This window comes from Cydia amplana, chromosome 8 (genome assembly GCF_948474715.1).
Source record: "Cydia amplana chromosome 8, ilCydAmpl1.1, whole genome shotgun sequence".
NCBI classification, from domain to species: domain Eukaryota; kingdom Metazoa; phylum Arthropoda; class Insecta; order Lepidoptera; family Tortricidae; genus Cydia; species Cydia amplana.
The window spans coordinates 5,168,947-5,183,036 of record NC_086076.1 but is presented as its reverse complement, the minus strand read 5'-3'; the positions used below and the strand labels follow the sequence as shown (position 1 = coordinate 5,183,036).

General features: G+C 35.0%; 2 protein-coding genes across 5 annotated transcripts in view; one reads left to right on the top strand and one right to left on the bottom strand.

Moving 5' to 3' along the window:
- Positions 1 to 14,090, top strand: part of LOC134650320 (proteasome-associated protein ECM29 homolog) — a 295,370-nt gene that overhangs the window by 232,614 nt on the left and 48,666 nt on the right. The gene's annotated exons all lie outside the window — the stretch shown is intronic.
- Positions 1 to 14,090, bottom strand: part of LOC134650208 (uncharacterized) — a 58,594-nt gene that overhangs the window by 10,866 nt on the left and 33,638 nt on the right. For all 4 annotated transcript variants that reach the window (XM_063505147.1, XM_063505149.1, XM_063505148.1 and 1 more), the window contains one exon: positions 2,540 to 2,678. In XM_063505147.1, coding sequence (XP_063361217.1) covers positions 2,540 to 2,678 — 139 coding nt within the window. The remainder of the gene's footprint in view (positions 1 to 2,539; positions 2,679 to 14,090) is intronic.

The window sequence follows — 14,090 nt, the reverse complement described above, 5'->3', positions numbered from 1 at the left end:
GTATGGCGCCGAATACATTCCGGCGGATTTTCATTCAGCCGCATTCAATCCGGCTAATCGTCGAACCGCCGCATTTCAAAACGCCCCTGTTTTGTAAAACGCCCCTGTTTTGTTAAACGGCTAGCCGTAATGTAATACGGCGGATTATACGATCCGACTGCGACATATATATGAGATAAATTTCGTGTAAATATGGTGTGTATAGATAGGTACCTAATATGTATTTTCTGATGTTGACATGCAATATTTTAAGAATATTATCAATGAATGAGTATGAGTATGCTCACATTAATTAAATACAAGTATTTTATCGTGTCGAAGCAATTTTATTTGGGCTTTATCGTGAGTCCTTAGGTCTTTTGTAATTACTGGGGTCTACCATTCACAAACATTATACATATTTAAGTCAACACAAATGTAGTGAAAAAAGTAATTACGCATAGAATTAAACGACTTTTTCATTAAACCCAAAGCTCAGTGCGCCCAGCATATTTTATTTAGTTGTCAAAGGACTGTATTAAACAGAGGACACGAAAACTGCAAAACAGTTGCTTTATTTATACAACACCTGTAAAAAAAAAAAGTAAAAACCGACCAAAAGAAATCCTGATCGATGAAGGTTAATCACACTCTGATGAATTTATACCATTTTAAATTCATATTGTTGTATAATGTAATAATAAATTAGTACATAATAATCTAGGTAAGTATGGTAGCACAATGTTATAATAGGGATGATGACACATGTTGAATTTTATAACAAAATCTAGTAAAATAGATAGCAAACGAGCAATTTATCACAATAATGTGGATATTAAAATAAAATATTGAAAAATTACAAAAATACAGGACCTGAAAGTTTCAAAATTTAAGTTTTATATAACTTCCAAAAACGATAAATGTAAGGGTACCATTCGATTCCTTACATTTCATCCAAAAAAATATTGTATAGCAACTATATACATATACTATATACTATATACATTTCACCGACAAATACGCAATTTTCTTGTTTTGTCCATACTACAAGATGGGCTCCCAGAGACCTTGACGTCACGTTCCCTTGCCGTTTTGTATGGGGCGTTTCGCGAGTGAAGTGCGACTGTCGGCCTTTGACTACAATTTCTGACTTTTGTGTTACTTTAATGCAATGGGTCCCATATAGACATTTGATCCTAAAAACAAACCCGATCGATTGATACCATAAATGAAAATTAGTCATGTAGCCTATTACGATTTGCACAATAAAATTTAATACGGTGAAATCGAGCTCAATAAAATGGAATGAGGTTTATACTTTACGCATGATTTAGCCCAAAACGAATGACGTTGGACAATAGTTAAAGACGAAGACAAAAGACAAACGCTGAATTCGCTTTTTTGTGAAGAAGTTATAAGTGGCCACATTAAGAGCATTTAACTCCAGGCTTGGAATAATTCCTCGCTTAATTTTGATGGCGCAAAGAACTTTTGTTACCTCGGAATTATTGATGATTGCAAATTGCTACAAGGTTCTCTTATCCCAAATTGAAATTGCTGCTTTGTGAGGCACAACCAACTTAGTATCCCTTAAACAATTCTAAATTGTTCGTTAGATACATATATGATTCTGATAAGCGTTTACGTCTGATTGGCGATAACTACAGCGTGGAAATTGCAGCGGTAGAATAATTGTTTCTTTAGGAAGCGCCAAACGCAACTTTTTCAAAAATCGAAAAAACCACCAACATTTAGTTTTATTTTTTGATTTGGGCGATTATAACCCTCAAGGACTAGTTTTTTATAGTACCTATGATACAAATGACAATAAAAAAGAACCGCCTCACGTATATTTATATTTAAACTTATCAACTAAATACCTAAAATAAAAAACTTACTCAGCCTAACCTATACAATAAATGAGCTATGTTTATTTAGGTAGGTCTACCTAATACCTATCTACCTATGGATATTTTTATTTATATTGAGATTTCGCAAAACTGTTCACCGAATTTCAAAACCGGGAAAACTCGATGCGAACGATCGATTGATGGAGGGATTAGTTTCAAACGCTCCAAAAAGGAATTAGTGCCTTGGTTTGTGGCTATGAATATTTTTCAGGGATTTATATCGTCGATTGGAAAATATTACCTAAGCGTGTTTCAAGCTATGGGATTAATGGGATTTTAGTTTTAAATGCGTGTTTGTATTCACCTACTCTCATGTTAGTGTCTGTTCGTGTTTAAGTTATTATAAACCTTTAAATATATCATAAATAAATACCAGGCTACGCGCTGGGTAGAACAGGTTATCTTTTCGGCGTATTTTCTATGTGATATTTTTAATTCCACGAATCTTTTAAACTATATATATGTAGATGGATGAAAATAGGTAATTATGGTACGTAATCTATTGGTTTATAGTGGTCTAGTTATTACTATTTTCACATCAGTAACTTTTTTAATCTTAATTGTTTCACACTACACGAAAAGCCTGTCTCCATTCAGCTCCACGCTATTTAAATAATTTGAAAATCGTAAACAATCTTTGTCGTACATACCAACAGTAGAAACGCAGTTTCGACCAGCGAGCACTTGTAGACTGGCTGGCAGCGGAAGACGGCGATGCCGAGCGGCAGCAAAATGGCGGCGCGGGCGCAGTCCACTACTGCCTGGTGGAACAGCAGCCCGTGTGACCACCTGCAACAAGAAACAACATGTTTAATTCCCTTCCCGGGTCATTTTTGCATGTCTGACCACCACCTCTTCCTCGCGATTGGTTGGGTATATTTAGGTTTGGGAGTAAGTTCATTCCACATTATATAGAAAAACTAGCGACCCGCCCGGCTTCGCACGGGTAGTTCAACGAATTTACACAAAACCTATACAAATTATACACCAAAACCTTCCTCAAGAACCACTCTGTTAATAGCTGAAAACCGCATGAAAATCCGTACAGTAGTTTTTGAGTTTATCGCGAACATACAGACAAACAGACGCGGCAGGGGACTTTGTTTTATAATATACCTACATGTATTGATATTGATATTGATAAACGTAATGCCCGCTTATTTTTGGTATCTGAAGAAGTAGCTAGTAACAACTAAATCTAAGCCTGTTGTGCAAGCCTATTTTCTGCCTCTACATTAATCAATGTTCTTCTCTTTTGTATCTTTTTACTGAGGTGTGCCAATAAAGAATATTAGCACCAGCAGCTTAATGACTCCATTTTAGAGATTTTATATTTTATTATTTTTATCGCAAAAACGCCAAAACTATTGCTAAAAAGTATCAGGAACTCAAAGCTAAGTGCATGCTAATAAAACTCCAATAAAAACGTGTCCTGCTAGACTTTCATATGCCAACTTCACACACATATTTTAAGGCATTTGTGTAGCTATTAATAACTGTTACTAAATAATTGAAATACTTCACTAGTTCTGAATTAGTTATTAATAGCCCTATCGAACCCTATCGACGCGTACTTAATAGCATCTCAGCAAATACCTACTTTCCTTCTCTGTTTAATCAAGGAAAAGCTGCCTTACAATAAGCACATTAAGGTTCATATCTAAACAATAAAATATATCCAAAGTTGTACTTAATTCCTCAATAGGTACGTGGAATAATAGAGCAGTTGGGAACTTGGTTAGTTTAAGTGCTTGAACAATTAACCTTCAGTGGTCTGTTAAATACGTCAATCGACGCAAAAAATGAACCGTGAGTTTAGATACCTACATCGTGGCGGTTGGCATGAGTTATGGGCCTCCATTTTTCGATAACAATAGGAAGGTTTAAGGCGAATTTAAGTGGACGGGAAATGAGAAAAGATGTGAAGGCATTTTATACACGTAAATATAAAAGGCTGAATGTACAACACATTTTTTTAACGCAAGGGTTATGAAATGTAGATATTGTATGAGTATAACGTTGAAAAGCTAGTTTAGTGAAGAGTAAAAGTCCGTGGTTTCTTAAAAGTTGGTAGAGTTTAGTTTGGTAGTTTTTAGCTTTTTTTGAGTTATAGAAATCTTTCATTTAAAAAATAGTTTCTGAAACATATTTCCTCACACAAGCTCAGGAAATAGCATTTGACCAAGTACATAATATACAATACAATTGCATGTATAATTTGCTGACAGATCTCTGAGAAATAGGTTCTGTAATATTTTGTTGTTATAAGGATAAGGGATGCAAGACGATGCATTGAAACTGAATAAATACGAGACTAGTTGTTTATACCGATTTGCTCTATGTATATATTTTCTATGATCTCCTCAATATATATTAGACTTCTTAAAGCCATACTTATCACGCCTACTTTTCTTTTTCGAGTTTTACTGTATATGTATGTGCATATACCTGGAATGAATGTGTAAATACCATGACTGACACACTTTGATCATACCTACATGTGTATTGCTTGTTGTAATATTGCTACAAACTTCCCAAAACAATTTACTCGTAGTACGGAAAAAAGACCAATAGGTATTTCATTGTTCTCTTTAATTTATAAAGAGTGTCAACTTTCATTCAGAAAAATCTATCAAAACACCAATAATTATACCAACTTTCGAGGAACTTGCCAACCTGCGAACCGCCCACGACTCTCCAATTACCGTCATCCCTGCTATCACTGCGTCACGAAAGTGGTTAAAAGAAGAAATACTTTATCGCTCAATCCATCAATCATCGTCCCTCGTGATTGACGAGGAAAGTGCCGGGAAAAATGTTTTTTGCTATTAAGGATCTTATGATGCTTCACTTGCGGTGCTAAATATTAAGTTACCTTGACACGATGGTCCCCATTGAGCATTTTATTAGTTTTGTCTTTTTAGTTTCTTGTTAGAATCGTTTCACTTGTTCTTATGGTCGAAGATTCTTTAATACCAAGGCTTCACGAACTTTGTAGGCATACGTTTGCAAAATTTTCATATTGTTTTTAAGAAACCGAATACTTACTAGTAGAATAAGAGTAGGATTAGTTCTATTATTTTTTTCTTCCTAACGATTACACAGCACAAGTTCCCTAATGCGTTTCAGATAACCATTAGGTAAATGGTTTTTGTAAGATCTTTGGGCACGAGAATAGTTTTCTCGTTCAATCTTAATGATAATGATGTTTAAGCATGTGAAGATGCCTATTGTCCTTTGAGTTATGTTTATTAAGGAAAACCGATGGTTCTTGTTATAGTTCCAAATAACCCCACGGCATTGGACAATGAGAATAGAATAGAATATAAATAATTTATTGTGAGGTACCGTAAAATGGGGTGAGTAGGGTTCGCGGGGAGAGTTGGGTTATGAATGGAGAGAGAGAAGGGTTGAAAGGGGGGTGAGATGGGTTTTTAAGGCTACTGCTACAAAAATAATGTATTCCAATTTAAAATGGAGCTATAGTAATACTCATAATAAAAAAAAACGATCCAACAATCTTCCAAAATCACCTTTGTATGAAAACCCAACTCACCCCAAATACGAGGGACTACGGGGTGAGGTGGGTTTTTCTGTTTATCGTCAAAGTTATGAAATGGAACTACCCTAAATAAAATAAAAAGTAAAATACAAACGTCCGGAACACTTACTATATTATACACCATTCAGTTTGCATATATAAAAATAAAATGTTATCGAGGTTTGAATGTCAGTTTTGACCCTACTCACCCCATTTTACGGTATCTAATAACTTCCGTGTGAGCCGTAGACAGATTAAATACATTAAAACGGGCAATTTTTCGCACAATTTGAAGGTGTTGTTATGAAGTGAAACATGTAATTTCTGACTTAGTATTTAAATATGAGGTATATCCTCTTATTCAAGTAATGATAAGGATTTGGATTGAGAAGAGCAAACTGAAAATCTGTTCCAATTCTGTTGTAATGTAGCCCTTTGGAGATAAAAGACGAAAATAACGAGCACCCGAACTGATACCTTCTGTGTTGTCAATCTTCGATTTCACCGTCTTCGCCAGAAAATAGGTCAGGCGTTCACTAAAATTGCACTAAGGCATTGTTACTAACAACTTTTTATGGGCCACAGGCCTGAAATAAAGGAATATTTTAATTTAATTTAATTTAATTTAATTTAATTTAATTTAATTTAATTTAATTTAATTTAATTTAATTTAATTTAATTTAATTTTAAAGTTTGGTACTTTACTTATAAATATAGTATCTGTGTCCACGGCTTAATTGTTTCATTGGAAGCGACTAAGTGGAAATGATCCGAGTGAATATATCTGAGTCTTGCAGTGCTTTGAAAATGTGCACTGCAAGACTCAGATATATAGAGCTTTTCCAAAAAAAAATTGAAGACCTGATTCTAACAAATACTGATCTTTTTGGATTTTTTCAACTGAGAATCATTAGCATATTCAATACATATGCTAAAAAAATGTCCCAGAAATTTGAACAGAAATTTTAGTTTCCACTACGTCGCGCACATTACATACAAAAAAAAATCACACTAAAACGTGACTTAAAAGAAGGGACATATTGGGATGTCTTTTTAATGGCAGGATGGGAACATTGATGATTCTGAGTAGAATGAGCCCAAGAATGCTCAGATTTGTAAGAAGCAGGTTTTCAATATAGGTATTTCTTTTAGAAAACGCTCTCAAATGCTGATAACCCTGTCATAAACCTTTGACTATATTGTTATTGTATTATCATATTAGCTCAAAACAGTTTATACCGAATAATAAACCTGACCCTTATCTAATCAGTATTCTACGAGAGCACTAAAATATTCCTCTTATGTACGGCTTAGTTAGTATTGCTACGCGTTACGAATATTAAGTGTAATTATGTTTTTGTCTCCATCGTGTGCATACTGAATCAACCTTTTATTTACAAATAAAAAGAAAGTTGTTAACCAAATAAAAAAAGGCCCGGTTTGTCATAATTTTGAAATAAAGAGTTTGTTGTTCATCCTTATCTTAAGACGAAAGTGAAATCGCCTTTTCATACAATATCCAGAGAAGAATATTGGAAGTACGTTTGTATGGAGAAGCGACTGTCCCCTTTCGTCTTAAGACGAAACAGGAGCTGAGATTTAAATATTTTAGGTAAATATAACCGTCTCGCTAACGGAAGCGGCTCCTAAAACTAGTGCGATAAGGACAAGGCGAAAAATCCTGCGTAAAAATCTCAAAAATCGAGGTTTCGTACTCGACTGTTTCCTCCTCCAAAACTTAACCAATCGTAACCAAATTTGGAAATCTAAATGATTATGAAATTATCTGTGTCGGACCGTTTTGCTTTTTTAGCTAATTGATATCAGTTTTGAATACTGCGCCTCTCATTGGGGCATAGTCAATTAGGCCATTTTGGCCATTTTTGAAGGGCTCTAGCGCCTTAAAAAACCAAAATATCAAAAAAATAACAAAACGGTACCTACGACATAGATATTGACAAGTTTAATCTGTGTTGAAAAAATCATTGCTCTAGCATCAAAACGCACGGAGGAAACAGTCGAGTACGTTTGTATGGAGAAATGACCACTCCTGTTGGCTCTTAAGTGTCCTATGGTCATAAGTTGTCATAAGTTTAGTCAGTCAGCCTTATTATGTTTATTAGGGTACCGTTCGTCAAAAGAAAAAATCGGAACCCTTAAAGGATCACTCGTGTCCTCTCACTCTGTCTGTCCGACCATTCCCCCCTTTATCTCCGAAACTACTGGGTCTAAAATATTGAAAAAAATACACAAAATAGTTCTTTACCGATAGATGACAGGAAACCTATTAGAAATGTGCAGTCAAGCGTGAGTCGGACTTAATTTACGGAACCCTTGGAACGCGAGTCTGACTTGCACTTGGGCGGTTCTTTATTTAGATATATATTTCCACTCTTTTGTGGCACTCAAAATCAAAGGGGTAGTTTAGGTCCGTAGATCTTTCACCGCTGCCGTTCGTGGTCGACCGTTAAAATGAAAGATAAATGTTATCTTTGAGTTCTTAAACTTTTATTCCGTGGTCTGCCTTAATAGCACAAAGTTGGCATGAAACTAAAAAAGTTTGCAAGTTTGTTAATCAACTTTATCGTACTGAAATTATGAGCGTCCATTTGAAAGTCAAGTCGGCCAAGTCGAAGGCTAATAAAATGTTTATATTATTTTATATAATGGGTTATTATACTTATTATATGTTATTTTATATGATGGCGGCATATGCTGTTGGCTTTACTAGAGTTTTATTAGGAAGAGGCCCCTGTTTATTAGCTATTGCTATTAGATAATTTTAGGCTACGATTTCACCAACATATTTAATTTAGAAACTAACGTGCTAAAAGTTTAATTTTTGATATCGTTGCCTTAATTTCCGAAGAGTACAAATCAAATTAATCTATGAGAATATTTTGATTTGTTTTTTTTTAAGTAGTCACACTACTACCTATATTTAAATTCAGGTTTTAATTCCGAAGAGTAGTTAGTAGCTTAGATGCTTGGAAACGATATCTAATTACCCTAAGGTACTTAATACCTACCTAATTAATCTAAGTACGCATTCAGAGGTAAAATCACTGATTGTGCACGTCTGCTTCAATTTAGTTTTTATTTAAGCTGCCATTATGTTCCAATCTCTAAGTAAACAAGGCGTTCAATTTTCATTACATTTTCTTGTAGGTGTAACACATTCGTAGCAGCAGAAATAGGATTATATGTTGTATGTTTCCATCCAAATGGATACAACTTTACGAACTAAAAGATGTAATAAATAGATGCCTATTATAACCCAACAGATTGTGGAAGAAAAAGTGAGGACAAATACATAATACAAAAACTAACCTATTTTTGGAGACCTATTTTTGCAAACCCGTTATTGCCTAAAAACGTGCTTATGTTTGGTGTATAAGCATAGATTTAATACAGATTGGGACGAGATCAAGGCAATCAGAATAGAGGCGCATATCGTTCAACATCATTAGACTCACTGGGCTTCAATATGAGCCTTAGGAGTAATTCAAACAGTTGAATTCAGCGTTCCCGAATAGAATCGTGACCAATCGCGTTTTCCGATCTTGGAGCTGTACGAATAGATTTATGTCGTTTCATTCAAGGCATATTCAATTTGAATATGTGTTAATATCAAAAACAATCTTGTTTCAAGTGTATTAGGTTGTAATTACCATGTATTTAGTTTATCTCCATGTAATTAATTGTTCGGATGGTTTTAAGCTAATTTATAGCTTTATTTTGTCTTTAAAACTGGAGGATTAAAGTTTTGAAAAATGACATTAAGAGAAAAGTAAACGTTAAGGTTACCTGCTTATTTTTGTTTGCAGAAGTGAAAAGTGAAGATTTTTGTTCTCTTTCAACCCGATGATTTTTAAACGAAATACATAATGACTTATGTCACAGAATAAATAATAGTACTAAGTACAGAAACCTTACTCTCTAACAAAACGCGTCTGTTACGATCAGCACAGATATGGCCGCTAGGTGGCGACAGCGCCACGCGCGGCTTATGGCTTTCCACAAAATTGGGGCCGAACGGATGTACTTTTAGCTACCTGTAGCAAAGCGACGAAATCGCGGAGTGAGACACGCCTGCTTATGTGAAGATTGTGAAGTCGTGCTTGATGTATTGAAGACGCGCGAATATTGACAGAATATGCTAAACGTTGAGGTGGTAAGCGGCAATTTAAACTTCATCTTGCCTATGGTCACTTGAACAGAATTCAAGGATTACATTGCCAATTCAATTTATAAACAATTTGCAGTAATTCATCACTCCAAACCTTTTTATCTGATCTGTACCGAAAGCTGATTTTACGTAAAAACAAACATTTAAAATATCACATCAAGGTGTAATAAAAGGTTGACGTAACATACTATGGAACAAGATGAAACGTGAAATTGTACCCGGTTTAATCAACTCCCTATTCCAGCTCTTTAATCCTAATTCAATGCACCCGTACACGGAAGTTCTTGACAACAAAAGCTCTGACAGCGCAAAGAGTAGGTACCTATGGGCTACGTGCATTCAGTTCTACAGAAACAATACCAGTTTTATCGTAAACATAGTAAATTTAAGTAGGTTAAGTGTTCAGTGTTTATTTTCAGAAAATACGGTTTTAAAAATTTGCGGTAAATACTTAAGAGTATGTTGACAAAGTAAAATATGTACTGCTAATATAATACTGGACCATAAATATCTACGTTTTAACTCAGGCGCTTGGTTAAGTACTTGCTCAATGATTTACTAACATAAAATTTGAATTTTTGAACAATAACAATCTTCAATTAGTAATCATATTTTACCATACTTCTTCAATCACTTTAGTTAAACTGTAGACCTATTTAATTGTTATATGTTATATAAAAGTACTTATGTAGAGATTGTTTGCATAATGTCATGCTTACAAATATTAAGTACAGAAAGTCTGAAGATATAATGTTAAAACCTTGTCACTTTACCCATTTTCTGCGTTACGAAGCAAACGCCTGGCTTTCCATTGACATTTACACATAAATAGTGCGAAAGTGTCAATCCTAAGCCAGGATAGAAGCGAGCTTTGAATTCTAGTTAAAGTGTTCTAACTCATGCATAGTGTAAGCTGAAATGATTCTAATATAGTCTACATACGACGCTGTTTCAGATGTCTTACGAGTAAGTGTGGATAAAACGTTACAATGTGTGAAAACTTGTAACCTGAAGGCAAAATGATTTTCTTAAAATCGAACTGATAGCCCAGAAAAGTCGATAAAATGAAAGTTGTACGCGAATAGGTAACCTAAGTACGTATAAATGATAAAAACAAGCAACAACGGTTGCACTGCGGGAGTGCCGATAGAAGTGAAAACTCACCTCACTATGTTACCGACGCCACGGTAACACGATACATACGTTTAGCGGAGGTATTCTATTTATTTATTATATATTATTATCATTCTCAAATAAGATCACACTTTTTAATTGACATGTTTATTTACATACTGCCATGACAACGTCAAATTATTTGAACATAGGTAAAGAGTCTTGAAAAGGAGTCCGCAACATAAATGTCAAATAACATTGAGTTTTACTTTATTGATTTAAATGCCATTTAAATTATGAGTGGCCACCTTACGGGGCTTACAGTCACGTGATCGCCTTACGCTGTCTCGAGTTTATCATTTTTTCCCCACCCCAAAAAGTGCCCAGCGCCGCTAAAGAAGTTTTCACTTCAAAAAATATTGTGTAAAGTATCGTGTTTACTGACTATTTAATTTAAAATAAGCGTAGGTATATATTATTTATTTCCAATTGTTCACACAGCATAATAGAATGAATACCCATTCTAAAATGGATACCCTGGTGGGAAGTGGATGACTTAGACCGGGTGAAAATTGTACGTGCTCACAGGCTTCGGTCCGGTCACATTGCATTAAATATGTTTGCTCATCTGATGAGGAAAGCAGAGTCGCCCAGCTGCGATATTTGCGATACTGTCGAGGATGTACAGCACTTCCTAATGGAATATGTTCGGTCTCGAGACAGGAGGGCGCAACTATTTCAAGTAGTAACTTAAATTGGGGTTTTAAAATCAATATTGGCGGACGTGTCTAAAAATGCGAAATTCGTTTACAGTTTTTTGATGTCTAGTTTACACTTATTGAAATTCTGAAATATAGAAGCCAAACGGAGCCGATATGTTTCATTGATAAAGGCTTCTTTTAAATATATAGATTAAAAAAAAAATTATTATGTTCTATGAACAATTACCTGCCCTACCTAACCTAAGTGAAATATATTATGTCATTTGTTTCCTACTCGTTCTTTTATTCACTTTCGGCCCATATCCTCGAAATAAAAGTTAGGGCATTTAGTGACTCGCGTTTGAAAGATTTGTGTTCGTTACAGTAAAATATATTGTGTTTTCTTTAGATATACAGAAAACGCGCTGACGCGTCTAAAACTGTATACTACAGAATCCAACAAAAACAAGAAGTCCAACCTTTGCACAATTGTGGAATTACGTAGGTATAAAAAAATATTATTACTCTAGAAAGCACTTCTTTTTTACCATTTTTATCCGCCCCTTTATTTTGGAATCGTTTTTAAAATTAGGTATGAACATGACTGTATTCAAATGTTTCAGAACTACGAGGGGCGTTCAAAATATTCTCGGTATTGATATCTTACGACCTCTTCTAAAATTTCTTTCGTTACTGGCCGCTAAGGTTTATTCATTGACATTAAAAAAAAGTATAATTCGAACCGAGATAGTCTTTTGTTTTTCTGCAATTGCTGAACAAACATGAACATCATGTGCGAATTGACAATGTTAACTAAATTAGAACATCGATGCGTGATAAAATTCTTGACAAAACAGGGTAAAAATCAAAAAACCATAAAAGAGGAAATGGATTGTGTTTACCGTGAGTCTGCTCCTTCTTTATCTACCATTCAAAAGTGGTCAAGCGAGTTTAAACGCGGAAGGGAGAGTATTGAAGATGACCCTAGACCTGGCCGGCCTGTAGTAGCTACTTCACAAGAAAATATTGATAAAGTGGAAAAACTTATATTGGAAGACGGTCGAGTGAAGGTAAAATCTATAGCACAAGTAACCAATCTCTCTATTGGTACCGTACATGATATTATACATGACCATCTTAATATGTCAAAAGTAAGTGCAAGATGGGTTCCGCGAATGCTGACTCGACTTCAAAAAGACATGCGTGTAGCTTGTTGTTCCGATTTTATTGACCTGTGCGGTGAAAATCCTGATGAGGTGCTGCAAAGAATAGTTACTGGAGATGAAACCTGGGTTCATCATTATGACCCAGAGAGTAAACAAGAGTCCATGCAGTGGCACATTAAGGGTTCAGCTCATCCCAAGAAGTTCAAGGTCATCCCTTCAGCTGGCAAGGTCATGACCACGATATTTTGGGATTGTGAAGGAGTATTACTAATCGATTATAAAGAAAAAGGTGTAAATATCACAGGACAGTACTACGCTAACATTCTACGTCAATTAAAGGATGTAATTAAAGAAAAGAGGCGAGGAAAGTTAACCAAAGGTATTCTGCTTCTGCATGACAACGCCCCCGTCCATACTGCTCATATTGCCAAGGCAGCTATTGTTGAATGTGGGTTTAAAACTGTTACTCACCCACCGTATAGTCCGGACTTAGCCCCCAGCGACTTCTTTTTGCTCCCCAATCTTAAAAAGGATCTGCGTGGAAATAAATTTTCTGACGATGAAGCATTGAAGGCGGCAGTGGAGGAGCATTTTTACACGAAAGATAAAAAATATTTTTACGAGGGATTAAAAAAAATAATTGATCGATCTTTTAAGTGTATGAACATAGGGGGGGAGTATATTGAAAAATAAAAATATCAAACTTTTCGTACTTGTTTGTTTTCATTCTCATACCGAGAATATTTTGAACACCCCTCGTATTATACTATTGAAATTTTTAATTCTAGTAATTATACACCATAATAGGGCTTAGTAGATTTACATAGGTACCATAGGTAGTTATACCTATCCAAAGAGATTGTGTTTGGAAGACAAAGAATAATCAAATGATTGGTAATTTGACCGAGCTTGTTCTGGGATATTTAGGTAAGAAATCAAAACTTTAAGATTATCTACGCAACTTATTTTATTATAAGATTTATAAGGTAAACGTACTGGACTGGTGGTCGACGCGGTCCCATGTCATCATGAAACTTAAGCCATTGTCAATAGAGGTGACAGCAGGGTGTCATCTATTGGGCATTAGCATATCGAGCACTAGTAGGTACGTTTACCTTACATTGCAGTAAATCGACTATAACATCGTTATATTATCATTTTAATTTAAAGCCTCGCGCTGCCAATATACTTAATGCTTGGGTATATTAACGGTCCCAATTTTGATCAAGTCTCTTATGCTACTTTGAATATGCTGGAAAATCCAAGATTAAAAGGTTTTAAAATAAATATATTCCCTTTGGAAGCGGCTTATGAATTCCTAAATCCTTCGCTTCATTGAAAGCTTCTGAAGAACTTCCATTGAAACGATTCATGGTACTGCCTTAATATTACTCTCGGTTTTGTAAGTGTTCATTTTGTTTGCTTTAGGCTTTTACGTTACGAATTCTATTTGCGTAAAGGCAATGTTCGTTTTTGTAACTACACAGGCAT